This window comes from Bufo bufo, chromosome 6 (assembly GCF_905171765.1).
Source record: "Bufo bufo chromosome 6, aBufBuf1.1, whole genome shotgun sequence".
Classification (NCBI taxonomy): domain Eukaryota; kingdom Metazoa; phylum Chordata; class Amphibia; order Anura; family Bufonidae; genus Bufo; species Bufo bufo.
In genome coordinates this window covers 117,654,202-117,672,742 of record NC_053394.1, presented here as the reverse complement: position 1 = coordinate 117,672,742, position 18,541 = coordinate 117,654,202, and the positions used below count along the sequence as shown (strand labels likewise).

The following is an 18,541-nucleotide window of genomic DNA, read 5'->3' as shown; positions in this document are numbered from 1 at the left end:
GGCCACATCTGCAACTAGTAGTGCCTTTTTATAATTGCTCCTGTACGTCCAACATTATACAAGTTCATATAAGAGGCAACATCCCATACAACTCTTATTTCTCCACATAACCTCTTTATAGAAGTCCACACTAATACACACAACATATGTCACAATATAATACATGATGCTGATGCTAGGTGAATATGTAACCATTTGTAGTGGACAGTATTGGTTAATGTTCTGCACATGATTTATCTATCATGACTCATGTCTTTGTTGTTTTCTAGATAAATTTCATTCCAATTTTCAGCTATTTCATTATTGTGAGTCATAACAAGAGCTGCCCGCCCCTCAGTGCTTGTCATAGGCTCACGTTTGGGGTTTCTGACTCACTGCTGTGATCTACACGAAAAAAAAAAAAATAAGGAAAAAAAAAAAAGAAACATGAACACTTAAGAAGAGGCAACATACGACATACGATGGGGAGAGAGAAGGGCAATCGGGTGGAGTGGACAACTCCCACACCCCTCCACAGACCAGCATGAACAGAGGTCAGACTGATACTGAGAGGTGGCACTACACTGGGGGATGCTCTATTGGGGTGGATGGCTTTTAATAACATACTAAGGGAGGGGACTTTCTTAGAGGAGATTCAATAAGGATAAGAGTGTTTGAGTGGCAGAAGAAGGGGCAGAAGACTCATTGCCAGGTTGAGGACCTATTTAGGAATGTTGAAGATCAAACACAATGTTTATTTAGGCTGCTTAGGACTAATGGGGGTTTCAACCCCATGACCCTCATAGATTAATGGAATGAAGAAACAGCTACAGTTGCTGAACCTAGGTGGCCCTTTCATTGCAGTACCTAGCATAGTGACATCCACACGAATGTAGCCGTGTCAGGTAGCGACACAGAACATTCAAGTAACGAGGCTGTGCTGCAGTATACCAGGCACAGTGATACGTGTATGGACCACACTGTGCCTGGTCCCACATTTAAGATACAACAGTGCTTAAAAGGAGTCTGTCACCACATTTGAGCATATTAGACTGATCAAATAGCGTTATATGTGCCACCCAGAACTTAAAAACGGCACCTTTGTTGTATGTAACTGAGTTTTCTTTTAGCCGAAAATTAACTTTTAAGATTATGTAAATGAGCCCTCTCAAGTGCCCAGGGCGGCGTCTCAATCCTCCGAGCCCCAGGCAGCACCTCCTCAACGGCTCATAACCCCGCCCTCCGTGTGCCTCTGCCCGCCCGTTTACTCCCCTCCTCTGTCCTTTTCCACTGCAGCTGCGCGGTCAAATTCGTAGCGGGCGCATGCGCAGTAGGTATTGCGATGCGCCCGCTACGAATTTGACCGCGCAGCTGCAGTGGAAAAGGACAGAGGAGGGGAGTAAACGGGCGGGCAGAGGCACACGGAGGGCGGGGTTATGAGCCGTTGAGGAGGTGCTGCCTGGGGCTCGGAGGATTGAGACGCCGCCCTGGGCACTTGAGAGGGCTCATTTACATAATCTTAAAAGTTCATTTTCGGCTAAAAGAAAACTCAGTTACATACAACAAAGGTACCGTTTTTAAGTTCTGGGTGGCACATATAACGCTATTTGATCAGTCTAATATGCTCAAATGTGGTGACAGACTCCCTTTAATTCTGTTGATTGGTGAGCTTGGGCCTTGGCTGATGATACATAGATGGCCTATCCTAAGGGTAGGCCATGAAGGTCATCCCCGTCTACTGGGTGGTGCATGACATGGGGACTCTGTATTTGGTGTTCTTTGTCCATGTGTCATGCACTGCCTTTTAGGGCCATGTATTGTTTCTTTAAACTTGAGGATCCTCTACTGACTCATTGACATTTTTGGACCTATCTCCTTTGATACTAGGTGGTGGCAATAAGTTTTGCAGGACTTCCCTCCCCAAAGGAACTGCATTGTTGTCAAACAACTGGGCAACTTGTCCCAGGATCATGGAGAGGGGCTGGAGTGCGAAGCAGAATCAAAGGCCTTCTGTCATTGATAGAAATATTCATAAAGGGAGACTTATTTTGATGTTTCCTATGTAGTCCCCCCTTTATCAATACTGGTTAGACAATATAGCTTATACTGTAAATATTGGCCTAATATATCTAATATGACATACTTATATTGTTAGCTGTTATATATAGGTAGCATAACTGGAGTTTCTGCTTGGTAACGTTAGGGTTAAAGGTGTCAGCGGTTTCTGTTTCCAAGTGACAAGGTTGTAAAAACTGAAATTGAATTTCTCAGCTTCCTCTTTTTGTAGCTGGCCCAGCAGAACGATATGCCCTTGTTGAGTGAGAGCGTCACCGTTTATACTATCAATGTGCAATAAGGACATCTCTGTAGATTCATTGCGCCTGTCGAGAGGTAAGTTATAGGAAACCCTTACTCTAGTACACCCCATCCATTACAGCAGGGGCGTAGCTATAAATGACTGGGCCCCATAGCAAAATAAAATTTTGGCCCCCCCCCCTGGATCTCCCACCCCCACATACCTCTCGGACCTCGCCAACGCATTTGTGCCAGTGTAGGAAATGTATGAATCTAAATGTCTGTGTGTTAAAGAAGATTGTTAAATTGTACAGGGGTCTGTAACACAAGAAGGTGAAAGAACATATCGTGGGGTGTGTATGTGTATTAGACAGAAGGTAGGGATATGTATCTTGTGTAGTTTGGGTATTAGGGAGAGTAAGGGGTATATATCTAGTGCTGATACATGTGTAGGTGAAGAGCCGCTCTGACATAATTTGTCTCTTTCATATTATAAACTCCCCTTATGTATAATTTACTTACAGTTCTGAAGACTCAGGGGTGCTGGCAGGATTAGCCTCAGGGGTGCTGGCTTGCTTGGCCTCAGGGGTGCTGACAGGCTTGGCCTCAGGGGTGCTGACAGGCTTGGCCTCAGGGGTGCTGGCAGGCTTGGCCTCAGGGGTGCTGGCAGGCTTGGCCTCAGGGGTGCTGGCAGGCTTGGCCTCAGGGGTGCTGACAGGCTTGGCCTCAGGGGTGCTGACAGGCTTGGCCTCAGGGGTGCTGACAGGCTTGGCCTCAGGGGTCCTGGCTCGCTTGGCCTCAGGGGTGCTGGCTCGCTTGGCCTCAGGGGTGCTGGCTCGCTTGGCCGGGCAGAAGGAGTTTGGGAGACTGAGGCCTTTTTTCTCCAAGCTGCTCCGGAAAAAAAATAATTTTCATTACACCTCAGGTCAGACCACCAATGAGACCCCCAATGTTAATCAGACCTTAGTTAACAGCGCCAATAAGATCCCCAATGGCAATAAGACCCCAATAAGACCTCAGATAATACCTCAGCTCAGACCCCAATATGAATGACTCCCAATCAGACCTCAGATAAGAGCCCCATGCCTCATAGCAGCCCCAGTAGCCTCATAGCAGCCCTCAGTGCCTCTCACCAGCCTCCAATGCTTCTCCATCAGTCCCCAGTGCCTCTCACCATTAGGCCCCTAGTCCCTCTCACCAGCCCCCAGTGCCTCTCCATCAGCCCCCCGTGCCTCTCACCAGCCCCCAGTGCCTCTCCATCAGCCCCCAGTGCCTCTCCATCAGCCCCCAGTGCCTCTCACCAGCCCCTAGTGCCTCTCCATCGGCCCCCAGTGCCTCTCACCAGCCCCCAGTGCCTCTCCATCAGCCCCCCGTGCCTCTCCATCAGCCCCCCGTGCCTATCCATCGGCCCCCAGTGCCTCTCACCGGCCCCCAGTGCCTCTCCATCAGCCCCCAGTGCCTCTCACCAGCCCCCAGTGCCTCTCCATTGGCCCCAGTGCCTCTCCATCAGCCCCCAGTGCCTCTCACCAGCCCCCAGTGCCTCTCCATCGGCCCCAGTGCCTCTCACCAGCCCCCAGTGCCTCTCCATCAGCCCCCAGTGCCTTTCCATCAGCCCCCAGTGCCTCTCCATCAGCCCCCAGTGCCTCTCCATCAGCCCCCAGTGCCTCTCCATCAGCCTCCCGTACCCTCTCCATTAGGCCCCCAGTGCCTCTCACCAGCCCCCAGTACCCTCCCCATCAGCCCCTAGTGCGCCCTCCCCGGTATTTAAATCATTGGTGGGCAGTGCGCCTGCCCCCCCTCCCCGGTAACCATTGATGGGCAGTGTTCCCTCCCCCCGCCATTCCCAGTATTAAAAATCATTGGTGGGCAGTGTGCCCTCCCCCCTCCCTGGTAATCATTGGATTGGCAGTGTCCCCTCCCCCCGCCCTTCCCAGTATTAAAAATCATTGGTGGGCAGTGGGCAGTGCGCCCCCCGGGCCCTCCCCTCCCCCTTCACTGGTGGCAGCGGCAGTTCCGATCGGAGTCCCAGCAGTGTAATGCTGGGGCTCCGATCAGTTACCCCCTCCCCGGTAATCATTGGTGGGCAGTGCGCCCCCCCTCCTCGGCAATCATTGGTGGGCAGTGTGCCCTCCCCCCGCCCTTCCTAGTATTAAAAATCATTGGTGGACAGTGGGCAGTGCGCCCCCGGGCCCCCCCTCCCCCTTCATTGGTGGCAGCGGCAGTTCTGATCATGCGCTGTGGCCGCCAGGCGCTCCTTCTTCTTGTAACTCACAGGTCTGTGCGGCGCATTGATTATGCTTATAGCAATGCGCCGCACAGACCTGTGACGAGTTGCAAGAAGAAGGAGCGCCCGGCGGCCACAGCGCATGTAAGTATTCTGCAGAGTAACTGGCCATGGCAGCCAGGACTTAAGTATCGTCCTGGCTGCCATGGTAACCGATCGGAGCCCCAGCATTACACTGCTGGGACTCTGATCGGAACTGCCCCTGCTGCTGCCACCAATGAAGGGGGGGGGGGCCCGAGGCTCGGGCCCCTATCGCACCGCCACTCAAATATATATATTTTTTAATCCTCAGCTGGCAGACCTGGCTCTCCAGTGGCATAGGGCCCCATAGCCATTGCTATGGCTGCTATGGCGATCCCTACGCCACTGCATTACAGGTATATTGAGTAGGGTACATCTCAGTAAACTAAGACATAACTGGGTGTCACATCCTGTCTGAATATAAGAGATAAATCTGCTAGGTATCTGCTACTACTACACTACTACACACCACTACTACAATAAGCATATAGGGGGTCATTTCCGAACAGATATATTCCACTTTTGTGGTGTATATCTGGCACAGATTCTGTTACACGCCATGTTGCAGCAGAATCTGCGACTTCTTCCTTGCTCACGGCAGGTCTAAAAAAGGGGGGGGAGGGGATGGGCCAGCAGTCCTGTCTCATATTCATAATTTTCTACGTCTGGTTTAGGCGTACCAAATGGTCTAAATGTAAGACAGCAAGAAAGCCTTTAGCTTACACTTAGAATCGGCGGTGGATACGCCGAAGTTATGTAGAGGCCGGTTACCCTACATAACTTCGCCCTACATAACTTCACCACCAGCGCAGGGCCTTATTATGACTTGCATCTAAAACGCACACATGTAAGACCCAGTTACTGCTACTTGGTATGTACAATAAGCAGGACTATAGCAATTACTGATGATTGTATGCCGAGGATCAATTCAGCACTGATACACATGAACATTAGGCCATCCAACACAATGGCTGCCTCCAGTGTGTACAGGTCACAGACTTGGGGCTCATGCACATGACTGTGCTCGGTCTGCAAAATTCAGCCCATGTGTTGCCTGTATCTCATGGACCGACGGTGGCTCCTCTCACCTGAACTCACTGCATCATAGTGAGCACTGGTCTGTTGTACTGTACTCATATCAGCATGAGCCCATATTCAGCATGGTGCAATAGTTCCATTACCTTGCAGCTTTTCAGCAGCCAGAAAAGATCTACCAGCAGGGGCGTAGCTAAAGGCTCATGGGCCCTGTTGCAAGAGTTCAGTTTGAGCCCCCCTTCCCTCAGTGCTTTGTGGCAAGGGGCAGAGGTGCACCTAGCCTTTCTGCTGCCTGAGGCAAAAATTTTGAAAACTGCACCCCCCCCATGCCAAATTCTCAACCTAACCCCTTCACTCCAGCCCTACTGTTAAAGATATACTTGGAAAACATTACATACTGTGCTATAAAGCTGTCACGGCCACGGTTTTGGCCGTGACTCCTTGGGAGCCGCATACAGTGTGTTTGTTGTGTTGGACACTTTCCCTTTTAGTTGGTGTTTTCCCTTTCCTGTGGTGCTGAAAGGGTTAACTCCCTTCCCAGTGTGTGTGATGTCACTGGGTGTGTCTGACCGTTGGGTGTGGCCTCTTAGGCCTATAAAGCCTCTCACTTTGGCATGGCTCAGGAGGTTGCTTCAGTCATGCTTTGCTGTAGCAGCCTCCTGTGATTTCCATCTTCTTGTAAGGGCCACCCTTCCGGTCATAAGTTCTAATACTGTGATGTGTTGTTGATGTCTTGTGTCTTTGGTTTTTGTGCAGCTATGGATGTCTTGGTCCCTGTGTGTCTTCATGTGTGTGCTGTTTACCTTTGTCTGTGTGGACAGCCTTTCCTTAGCACGGGTTCCAGTCAGCAAGGCTGAGACAGGTTTGTGTGGAACTGTTTGGTTCACCTGTCTTATCCATAGTCCTGTTTATGTTCCCCCTTCTTCATGCTGCTTGGCCAGTGAGACTCCTGCTCCTCCGTGCCTAGGAGGAGTGGGTTGTCTTACCCTGCTCCTTAGCCCAGAGACCGGTCGGAGGGTAAGTCAGGGATCCGAGGTTCCTGCGCATGGGTCCTCCTACCATCAAGGTCGGCCCATGCAGGTAGGAGACAGGGTCAGCGTTAGGGACGCAACAGGAGGAGACCTGCTCCCTAATTCTGTGTTCCTGGCGAGTAGCGACTGGACATCTTCCATCACCGCACGGCTGAGGATTTCCCCCATCCTCAGCCGTGACAGTATGACCGGAAGGGTGGCCCTTACAAGAAGATGGAAATCACAGGAGGCTGCTACAGCAAAGCATGACTGAAGCAACCTCCTGAGCCATGCCAAAGTGAGAGGCTTTATAGGCCTAAGAGGCCACACCCAACGGTCAGACACACCCAGTGACATCACACACACTGGGAAGGGAGTTAACCCTTCCAGCACCACAGGAAAGGGAAAACACCAACTAAAAGGGAAAGTGTCCAACACAACAAACACACTGAGGTTGTTGCCGCAGGCAACGACATGGGTGGCAACCGTGTCCTGGGAGTCAGCCCCAAGGCCGGGACACTGCCACCACATGTACACAACGAGAAACGTTGCCACGGGCAACCACAGTGCAGGAAAGGTGTCCGTGCACACCACACAATACACAGAGTGCACACAGACTAACAACAGTGCATAAATACACGCACACAAACTCCAAAGGGACGGCATACATACCTGTTGTCCGTGGCAACCGCACTTGAGGCATACAACATCAAGCCTCAAGCTGCGGTTGAAACAGCAACCCAAACCGCGGGCAACTGTATGCGGCTCCCAAGGAGTCACGGCCAAAACCGTGGCCGTGACAAAAGCATACAGAGTAATACAGTGCCACATACCTCAAACATCCAGTGACATCTCCTCTGATGTAGGTATTCTCTTTCCTCATCTTCTCCATTAAGACCAAAACGCCATGATTATTTCTTTCAGCCATTAATTGTCTGTGCAGGGTTTGACAAACAGACATCTTAGTTTCCTACTTTTCCATCTTCTTACCACCTTTTCAAAACTCCATCCTGCCACCCCCAATACAGTGCCCACTGTACTCTCCAGTACTATACTGAAGAAACAGCCCCCCTGAAAATATTAGTACTACACAGACAGTGCCCCCATCAATAATTATTGGTACACAGTGCCCCAAAAATAACTGCGCCCAGTAAATAGTGTCCCTGACATTAATAGTGTCGTAAACAAAATGTCCCTAAAAATAATTATGCTAAGCTGATACTGTGCAAGGGTTCCCCCACAGTAATAATGCTTCCCAAAGTCCCACCAATAGAAATAATTATCTGCCAGAGTGCATAGTGTTAACAGTGCCTCCAATTATTATAATGCCCCCACTGTGCCCATACTAGTAATCATGTTCCCCATATTCCCCAAGTAGTAATAATTCTCCTTATAATGTGTGCCAGTACAAAAATACCCCCTTATAATTTGCGCCAATACAAAAAATACCCTCTTATAATGTGCTCCAGTACAAAAATACCCACTGACATATCCCATTGCTTTTCTGATGAGACCCCCATATCAGATCCTCAGATCAGATCCCCATATCACACCTCAGATCAGACCCCCATATCAATCCTCAAATAAGACCCCATATCAGACCCCCAAATCAGATCAGACCCCCATATCAGACCTCAAATCAAAACCTAGTATCAGATCTCAAATCAGAAACCCATATCACACCCTTACATCAGATCCCCATATCAGATCCTCAGACCCCCATATCAGATCCACAAACCAGACCGCCATATCAAACCTCAGATCTGACCTCCATCAAACCATGTTAGATGTTAGATCCCCATCTCAAACTTCAGATTAAAACCCTTTTAGACCATGTCAGACCGTATCAGACCTCACATCCGACCCTAAATAAGTAAATTAACTTACCTCCCCTGCTCCGCCACTATTCTCCAGGCCCATTGGTCTCACCTGCAGTCGCGCACCCTGATCTTCTCCAGGCCCACGCTGCACTGTCCGGACTGTGTACATCATGTCATAGTGCAGTCAAGTGGCAGCTGTGCAACACTAAAGACAAAACGTATACCCTGTGTTTTGCCTTTTGCAGGTTGGAGGTGGCAATAAAGATAATAATAGGCCCTGCACTTGTCATTCCATTGTGTTTCAATTTTGGGAGTGTTCCTTTAAGTCACAGCGCCAAGAATCTGTCAGGCATAACATTCAGGTTGGAGTCAAGTCAAGAACGTTCAAACTAGTAAATCTATGGGGAACTTTGGTCAGTAAGTGTTTTAAAACGCCTTATGTTTAAGGAAGGGCGATGAATAAATATGTTATTCTAGTAATTCGCTCAGCATGGCCTCTACATACTATTAGCTGTGAGCAGATGTTATCGATTGGCTGCTTACTGTGCTGCTGGCGAGGGTATTAGGTTCAGATAGAAGGAAGACTCTCTGGATCCAAGCCATGGGACTGTCAGTTACTATAATTCATATATTTGGCATTATATGCATAGCTAAGCCAAGCAGAACAGTTTATCAGCCAGTATTAACCAAATTGCACAGAATGAGTATGTGATTAGAAATATATTACCTACAGTGAATAGATATTACTTAATTAAATGGGTTATAATAATACTGTTAGAATAATACTGTTCAAAATTACATTGGCCATACATGTCTATTTAAACCTAATGCTGTATGATATGTTATAGATATACTGGTATGCAATGTATTTAAAGGGGTTGTTCGCCTTTTTGTTAGAAGGATACCCCAGTGCTGGGACACTCAGCAATAATAATAATTAGGGGAACCCAGCAGGAAGTGATCACTTTCGTACACCACCACCACAGGTAAAATAAAGCATCTCACAGTTCCCACTTAAATCAATGTGTGTCCTTGTAACGCACAGATGTGTTGAGTCAATGCCAATATAATAACTTAAAATTCCATTGTAGTGAATTTAAAATGACTGCAGGGGTCCTGTGTACTGGTTTCCTCTGACGTGGCTGAGAAGCTGTCGAGCCCCTTCAGGCATTAGAGCCTGTAAAGGCTACACCCCTTATTCTGACACCACTGTTACGACCAAACAATGGGCATTGAGGGTTTCTTTAATAATATCACCATATTGGCATGCTATACACATATAACAGTTTCTTCTTCATTAGATTTGTAACTGTATTTGTTCTTTTATGGTGAACCTTTGCATTGTAGTATTTTGCACTCCTATTTTATGTTTTCCATATGATAACCAAAATCTCCATCTTGTAGATGTAATAACATTCCAACTCCTTGTTTAAAGTCATATTTTTCAATTTTACCTGCAGATACAGCAGAGGAGCCTTTAGAAATGGATGCATCAAATGTGTCAGTGTTGTCCTCAAGCTTTGCATGGCCTTCACGCACATCTGATGCGCTATCAAGCATCCATAACAACCAATCCTCCAAGGTAGATGAAAGAAGATCTCCACAAGCTGTGGTTCTAAATGGAATAAGTCTGCCCGTCGTTCAAATTGCCCAACAGGAAGGTCAGCAGGCACCCTTTCAACTGGCATCAGGTGGTACAAGCTTTGCCATTGAAAATGCCAACCTGTCTGTCATATTTACCCCTCAGCCTCAAACTGTCCTTCAAAAGCCTCCATCACAGACTATCACACTGAACATTATGAACAATTTACCTATTCTGAATCCGAATTCCCCAGCCAGCCTCATTGGTGCAAGCCCAGGAAAATCAAAGAGTATTGGAAAGCACATATGTGCCCATTGTGGCCGGGATTGCTTGAAGCCAAGTGTCCTAGAGAAGCACATTCGCTCACATACTGGAGAGCGACCCTTTCCCTGCAATATATGTGGCATCTCATTTAAAACCCAAAGCAACCTTTACAAACATAGAAGGACACAGACTCATGTCAACAATGCCAAGCAGAGCTTTGATTCTGATTGTGGTAGTTACCATGACGATAAGCTCCATGTGGTACACAATACATGTCTTGACCTCAGCAGTGGAACAAGAGATGCTTGTATGGATAACAGTCACTTCATCCAGAACAAAAATCTCAGTGGTGTCCTAGAGAATGATTGTTTAGAAGGAAGCAAAGGAGATGCATGTATACTGTCACCTGCAAAGATCCATGACAAGTCACATGGAGATTCTGATTATTTATCTCAGACCATTTTCTCACCAGGTATGCCAAACCTACAAAGAACAGTAATAGATCCAAAGTCTACAGGTTCAAGTAGACACGGTCAATTACAGAGGCAACATGAAACCTGTGTAGATAAGCAATGGGACTCTTCCCCATCTGAAAGGAAACTAAAAAAATGTGAAAGTACAGATTCTGGGTACTTATCCCATTCAGACAGTGCAGATCTTCAAATGTTTTCTGGAAGCCCTCTTCATAGCCTTAGCGAGTGCAGTATTGAATCAGAGAACATGCTTGGTATTGGCTCTGGGTACGTTGAGGATAAGACTGCATCCTCACACAAGAAGAACTTGGAGGAACGTATCTCCATGCTAATCTCTCAGAATAAAGCAGTGGTGGATAACACGCACTTGGACAATGTTCGTCCGCGAAAAACTGCTCTGTCAAAGCAAGGTAGCATTGACCTGCCAATGCCATATACTTTCAAAGATTCCTTCCACTTTGACATTAAGTCCCTAGATGCCAACAGAAAAAAGTTGTCCAGTTGCTCTGCTAAATCTACTTTTACTCCATCAGAGAAGAACAAACCTTTGTTTTTTCACTCTGTGCCAACTCAGATCTCTACGACTATAGAGAACATAATATTGACTCGAAGTAACTCATTGCCATTTGTGGAGAGTGGTAGACTGAAAGATAGACTGAATGTTCATAACATTTTATCGCATGGCTCAGGAAAACAACCTTTAAATGTCAGCCATGGTAATTTATTGCTCTCCAACACTGCCACAGCCTGCACAGTGGACTTTTCCAGCAGCCACCCTCGGGGACTTGTTAGACAAGCAGCTGTAGATGAGATGCAAATTTGCAATGGTTCTGACCCCACCATCTGTGAAGAAATAAAGGAAAAGAATAAGGCTACAGGAGATCAATTTTCTTCAAAGTCGAAAATAGCAAATAAAAAAGGTGGACAAAGAAAACTAAACATGTTCTCTCATGAAAAGTGGCAAATATATGGGGATGAAACATTTAAGAAGTTTTATCAGAAAATGAAAAAGAGTGATTTGGTTAAGAAAACAAAACAAGACACTTCAGAATCTAAAGGTATAATCGGCAATGAAATTTCCTTACAACCAGCTTGTGAACTGGGAAAGCCATCTAAAAAACTCAGCTCTGTACCAGTGGTTGCACCTCCAACTTCAAGTTTGCAGTTTACTTGTTCTTATGCGATCACTTCAGCTAGCAAAGAAATAGATACTCCTTTATCTATTGGAAATGGCCATATAACTCTAGATATTGAGAGTAATGTTCAAGGAAAGGTGTCAGAAGCTAAATTCAGCAGTGGTATAAATATGTCCAAAGGTGATATGAAAGTTGAACAAACTGTTCCAAAAAATGTTCCAACTCCTTCTACTGGTGTCTGCGATAACTCAAATATTGTTGTAATGGAAAATCAGCTAAAAGGACACGACCATTTAGAAGCTGATAATTTTAAAATCCATGAAGGATCCCCATCGGATAGAAAAAAAATTAAGGTGGCCGGGTTGAAAGGGGAGATATTATACAGTGTTTCCTTGGACATTCCAGAAGATACCATTGACCTTAAGAATAAGAATATGGACTGCATAACAGATAGTGGAAATACTATGAGAACATTAAGTGGTAGTGGAACTAGCACAGTCGTATCTTGTCATTCACTTTCCACCATCATTAATAAAAATATTTTTCTTTCCCAAGAAGATTCTGGACAAATACCAGCACACTCAAAAAAAGGTCAGCATGTTATCCTAACAACTGAATCGTCATCAACACTGAAAGGAATGTTATTTTCTCCAAGATACTTAATAGAATTTAATTACGCTGAAACTTCTGTGGACAAATCTGTTTTACAGTCAAACCAGCCTACAGTTTGTGGTAGTTTCTCGAGTGATTTGATCAATATTACAGAAGATACCAATTCAAACTCTCTTCATGCTCCAACCAAAGGATGTCATCAAACCTTACTTGAAAACCAGCCAAAACTGACACAGGACTCTGTAATAGCCCCTGTTGGGAAGATAAATCTTATTGAAGAGTGTGTTCCTATATGTTGTTCCTCTAAGATTTCCCAAAATCTAGTACAGAACAAAAGCTTAGACACTCAGGGAAGTCAGTATCAAAAAGTCAGGTTAAATGACACATATCTAGACAGACATAACACTTTTGAGGACCATAAAGCGGTGAAAGGCCTAATATCTAAACACATTGATTTAAAGTCTTTATTAAGCACTGACACCATGTCAACCAGTGAGGTTAAAAAACTGCCTCACGATCCATTGCTTTTAGATATAATTCAGCCTGGAGGAAATATTTGGAAACCACTTAATAGAACTGGATTTCTAAACCAGGAAAACTCATCATTCTCCACAACATGCACCTCTTCATCATCAGGTATCTATAGCATCAAGGTCACACAGGTCACTTTTTCAACAATGAACACGGAACCTAAGTCTACATGGTGCTGGCTGAACAGATGTCTGCCCCTTCCAGCAGAGCAAAAGGAAAAGTCATGTTCAGTTTATGCTTCTTTGTCAAGTGATGACTTTAAAGAAAGGAAACTTGAACCTCATGGAAACAGAATTGAGAAGGACATGAGCCACATGACAACCATTGATGGGCAACCAATGATGTCACTAAAACAAAAGGTACCCCTTCCTGACCTATGACAAAAATGTACATAATAGTTGCGTGCTAGTGCCTGCCCTGTGATTTCATTTTTCATCAAGCAGATCTTGCGGGTGCTGTGAGTGCACCCATGAGATTAACAGCAGGATTGTATCCAATCCTGGCAGTTTAAAGGTATTATGCAGCCTGTTTGTACTGATGACCTTTCCTCAGGATAGGTCATCAATATTTGATTGGTGGGTGTCTGACACCTGGCACCGCCACTGATCAGCTGTTTGAAGAAGAAGTGGTGCTCCATGTGAGCTTTGCTTCCTCTTCATTACACTGCCTGTTGTCTTGGGAGTGCAGTGTAATTACTAATATGGAACGAGTACTTGTAATTATACCATGTCACTGCTACAGAAGAGACAACACATACTGTAATAAAGAGGAAGCAGGAATCTCTCTGTCATACCATTGACCCTGATTATGTGATTGCTGTGTGTTGATGGTTGCTAAGGCAGCTAGTGGATCTAACAATGGCTCTCAGTTCTGTCATGTACATATGAAATAAATAGATGGGGACAGCACCTCCCTTGTGTTGATTTTATTCCAGAAGTTTTGACAAAAAAGCCTTTGTCAAGCAAGATACTTGATAAAGGCTTTTTAGCCGAAACGTTGCCTCTGGAATGAAGTCAAGATGAGGGATGCGCTGTCTCTATCTATGTATTTTATTTGGATTATCCTGCTTATGGGGTATTGAATTTACACCCCAGGAGATGGGCACCTATCAACTTTCTACTTGAAGTGCTGTTCACTTTGGAGTATTTTGTCATGTACATATGTCAGTAGCAGGGTCTAATAAGCTACCTGTCAGTAAACTACTAATAAATTGCCTGTCAGTATACAACACATTGTTCAAGTCCACTGTCGAGACTGCAAAAAGGGAAATACAATGTTTAAATAAATAAAAATAAAAAACACAAATCCCTATAATCCCCAGTCAAAACAGTTTATCGGCCGAACACCAGTTTGGCTCGAGCATCGCAGGTAGGTACTGCCTTTCACTGTAATGCTGTAGCCATGTTGGCTACTGGCATTACAGTGATTGGCTGGCCTGTAGTTGTGGGAGGGGCTGCCTCCACTACTTATACTCGGCGGCCGGGAGTCTGAGGGTGGTCGTTTCGTGCCTTACCCCGACGTTCGTCTCGTGCAGGTAGCGCGACGTCACTTCCGGCTCTTTCGGCTCTTCCGGGTCCTTCCCGCATCGTGCAGTGGCCGCGGTGAGTAGCTCCGTCGGATTTTCCGGCCCTGGCCCCAGCCTCCCCGTAGCAAAACAGCAGCGCTTGCCTCCCAGCCGGCACGAGTCCTGCGGATCTGACGCGCCCCGCAGCCTGGTCGGGGGCATCCGCCACTGGAGGCACCACTCTCCGATCTGTCATCCCAGGCGGTCGGCCCTGTCACAAGGATTCCATACACACACCTTCCTTTTGGTGGTCAGGTTGGTAATAGGTATGAATTTGTGTTGTAGGTATTACCATGCGATTAAAATAGTTAATATGATAATAAGCAGGCCTCATTAAGGCATCTCCATCATGATGTATGCAATTATTTTTCAACCAATTATGACCAAATCGTTTGCAGATTAAAAAGGAGGCAGGTGGGATGCTGCCGGTAACAGGCAGACAATAACATTTCAAGGTGGTGTACTATGGTCCGCTCCGGTCTTGCTTATTTTCTCTGTACGATCTCCTCCTTCTATCCCTCAAAGTACACAGGTGTTTGGACTTATTTTCCACAGTACTCAGCTGTCTTCCAGTTAGTGCCGGCCCTGCTTCACTCCGGGCTCGCCGTGCTTATTCACCACGTGTTGGGATTCGTTCATCTCCTGTACGCTCATCTATCCTCTCCAGGTTTTCTTTCAGTGTTTTCGCTAAGTTGCTTGGTGTCATGTGCGGTTACCCAAATCACTCAGGTCATGGATCATTCGATTCCAGGTTGACCTGTGTCCCACAGGTCTCATTCATTTCCATGTGTGCTTCGTTTCCTGAATCATTCAGGGCACACATCTTCCCGTGTCACGCATGTCTGCCTTCCTTTCAGTGCAGGTATCCCTTGTGTAGGCATTTTCACCTGGATCGCCCAGGCCTCATGTCGGCAGGGTCATGCTTGGCTACCCAAATCGCTCAGGTCATGCCTTGCCCATGTCATGTTCGTCCAGGTTATGCTTCTGCAGTGTAAGTGGGTTCCTGAATCTCTCAAGTCACATGTCATTCAGGTTTATCATCATGCAGGGTGACGTTAGTTCCTGAATCGCTCAGGTCCGGTATCATTCATATGGAATTGACTGATTCACCTAGATTATCCTTCATGCAGTATAATGTGGGTTCCTGAATCGCTCAGGCCAAGTTTCGTTCAAGTATAATGGCCCAGGTCACTCTTCATGCAGTGTGGCGTGGCTTCCTGAATCGCTCAGGTCTGGTGTCATTCATGTATAAATTGCCTGAATCGCTCAGGTTATCCTTCATGGAGTATAACGTTTGTTCCTGAAACGCTCACGTCATGTATCTGTCACGTACGATTGCCTGAATCGCTCAGGTCATCCTTCATGCAATATAACGTTGGTTCCTGAATCGCTCAGGTCAGATATCATTCATGTTTATTGCCTGGAACGCTCAGGTTATCCTTCATGCAATGTAATGTTGGTTCCTGAATCACTCAGGTCATGTATCAGTCATGTATAATTGCCTGAATCGCTCAGGTTATCGGTCTTACAATGTTACGTTGGTTCCTGAATCGCTCAGGTCATATGCAATTGCCTGAATCGCTCAGGTCTTTTTTCTTGCAGTGTATCGTTGGTTCCTGAACAGCTCAGGTCATGGATCACACATGTATAATGGCCTGAATCGCTCAGGTCATTCTTCATGCAGTGCAGCGGTGATCCCTGAATCGCTCAGGTCATGTATCGTTTGTATAATTGCCTGTATCACTCAGGTCGCTTCCTTGTCTTCAATCTTGTCTTGTCTTCCGGGTCAACCAGGACACACGGTGCCGGCTATTGGTTCATCCAAATCCCAGGCTTATTCGGTTGTCTTCTCCCGGTCATTTCTGGTTTTCGTGTACACTCCTCTCCAGGTCTCGTGTCGACGCAAGTTTATTTTCTTTTAACCGGACCACAAGCCCACCGGAATTCCCTATCCAGGTTCCTACGAATCACTTCACTTCTCCATTGCTGTTCATTCCGCGTTGCCAGGTTCCAGGTAAGTCAAGGTAAGGTTGCGACATTCGGTCGCGCCACTGTTTGGGGTTTTTTCCTTATTCATTACAAGTTTTCATTTCCAGGTCTCCAGTCCCATCAGAGAAATTAGTCAGGGTTGACAGTTGGTTCGGGTAGGTTTGAGAATCGTTTCTATCTCACGCTTTTCCAGTTTCTCACCGCTCTCCTCCGGTCGTTTCTATAGCAAATCGTCTTTATAAAAAAAATAAAAAATAATATATATATATATATATATATATATATACATACTTGTTTTCCCATACAGGGGAAAGATGTCTCAAACGTCAGACATGGAGGATAACATGTCAGTGCCCGGGTCTTCGGTGTCAGGACGCGCCAGTAACCAGTCCCTTAGGAACTGGACCATACCTAAGCTCATCTCGGAGCTCAATAAGAGAGGGATTCATCATCCCGCATTAGCGAGGAAGGCAGAACTCTACCGTCTCCTGATGATGGAGTCAGGGGGTTGAAGGGAACAACCCTCTCTCTCGTCTATCCAGCTGTCCCTGCTTCAGCTGCAGTCCACTATTGGCAGCCTGGCCGGATCAGTGGCAGATATCCAATCCAGAATGGTGGAGTTGGAATCTTGGTCACCGGTGGTGTCACAGTCGCCGCCTCCGGCGCCTATCCCTTCCACTTCACAGGATTCGGCTTCAGGTACTGCCTGTGCCAGTCCCCAAATCGCCCCATCACACTTCATCCCGGATAACTTATAAAAAGATATCTTAGCGGGGAAGGATGTTAACTTAGCGTCCATCCTCATTGCGTCCCAGGACGTTTCGGAAAATAAGATCATCAATTGTGGGGAGGTGTCAGTCGTGCTAAGAGCCAAGGACGCTTGCTTGAATAGGGAGCTTTCAATTCCGGAATTTGTGCTGGCGTTCAGCCTGTACAGAGACACCATTTGCTCAGCGCAACCCCACAGGCGGGAGGAATTAGACACCTATTTATACCGTATTACTGATTTTGGATATAAGTACGGTGGCACAAATTTCTATGATTACCATAGGTCATTTTCGGCCAAGGCAGCCGCAGCCCTCGCCCAGTTCCAGTTTATCACTAACTGGGCGAACCTTAACATGGAACTCTTCTGTCGGCATTTTGCCGGTCTAAGAGCTCCTACTTGCGCAGCGTGCCAGTCAATCTTGCATACTGCAGACTGGTGCCCCAACCTGGCCACTCCGGGCCGGGAGGGTTCCCTATCAGGTTCCTCCAGCGCCCAGCGGTATCAGGCCACAATGGACAAGCTGGGTAGACCGATCACTTATCTGGGACAGAGCCAAATATGTAATAATTTCAATTTAAGGGGATGCAGATTTAGCAGTTGCAGAGCCTCGCATATCTGCTCCCTTTGTTTCAGGGCCCATCCTCGTTCCAGCTGCCCAAAAAGACAGAACAAAACGTTATGACTAGACAACATTAATATCGAGCTATTAGCCATTCTGTTGCAGGATCACCATGATCGTCAGCTGGCTCAGTTCCTTCTCTCTGGATTCGAGAGGGGTTTCCACACGGGATTCATTGCCCTCCCTCAAGTTTCCTGGGAGGGAAGGAACTTGCTGTCGGCTACTCAGGACCCGGCCGCAGTAGATACTTTGTTGCAGTCGGAGGTCCAGAAAGGTTTCCTGTTGGGTCCATTCCAGTCGATCCCTTTTGAGACTTGGAGGTTAAACCCGATTGGCCTTGTAACCAAGCAGTCCCAATAAAAAGCGCTTAATTTATGACTTGTCTGCTCCTCACGTCATCCATTCCTAGTTTGAATTCTTTAATTCCGTCCGAAGAATTCACCATGAGTTACTCGTCCATCGATGAGGCCATCAGGTACATCTTGCTAGCAGGGAAAGGGGCATGGTTAGCTAAAGCTGACATAGCGGATGCATTTAAATTGCTACCCATTTTCCCCC

At 46.6% G+C, this 18,541-nt stretch overlaps 1 protein-coding gene across 1 annotated transcript in view; it reads left to right on the top strand.

The window, feature by feature from the left end:
* Positions 1-427: 427 nt before the first annotated feature.
* ZNF831 (zinc finger protein 831) overlaps positions 428-18,541 on the top strand; it is a 261,392-nt gene continuing 243,278 nt past the window's right edge. Inside the window, exons 1-3 of the mRNA XM_040437311.1 lie at positions 428-533; positions 2,267-2,370; positions 9,905-13,401. Coding sequence (XP_040293245.1) covers positions 2,325-2,370; positions 9,905-13,401 — 3,543 coding nt within the window. The 5' untranslated portion in view covers positions 428-533; positions 2,267-2,324. The remainder of the gene's footprint in view (positions 534-2,266; positions 2,371-9,904; positions 13,402-18,541) is intronic.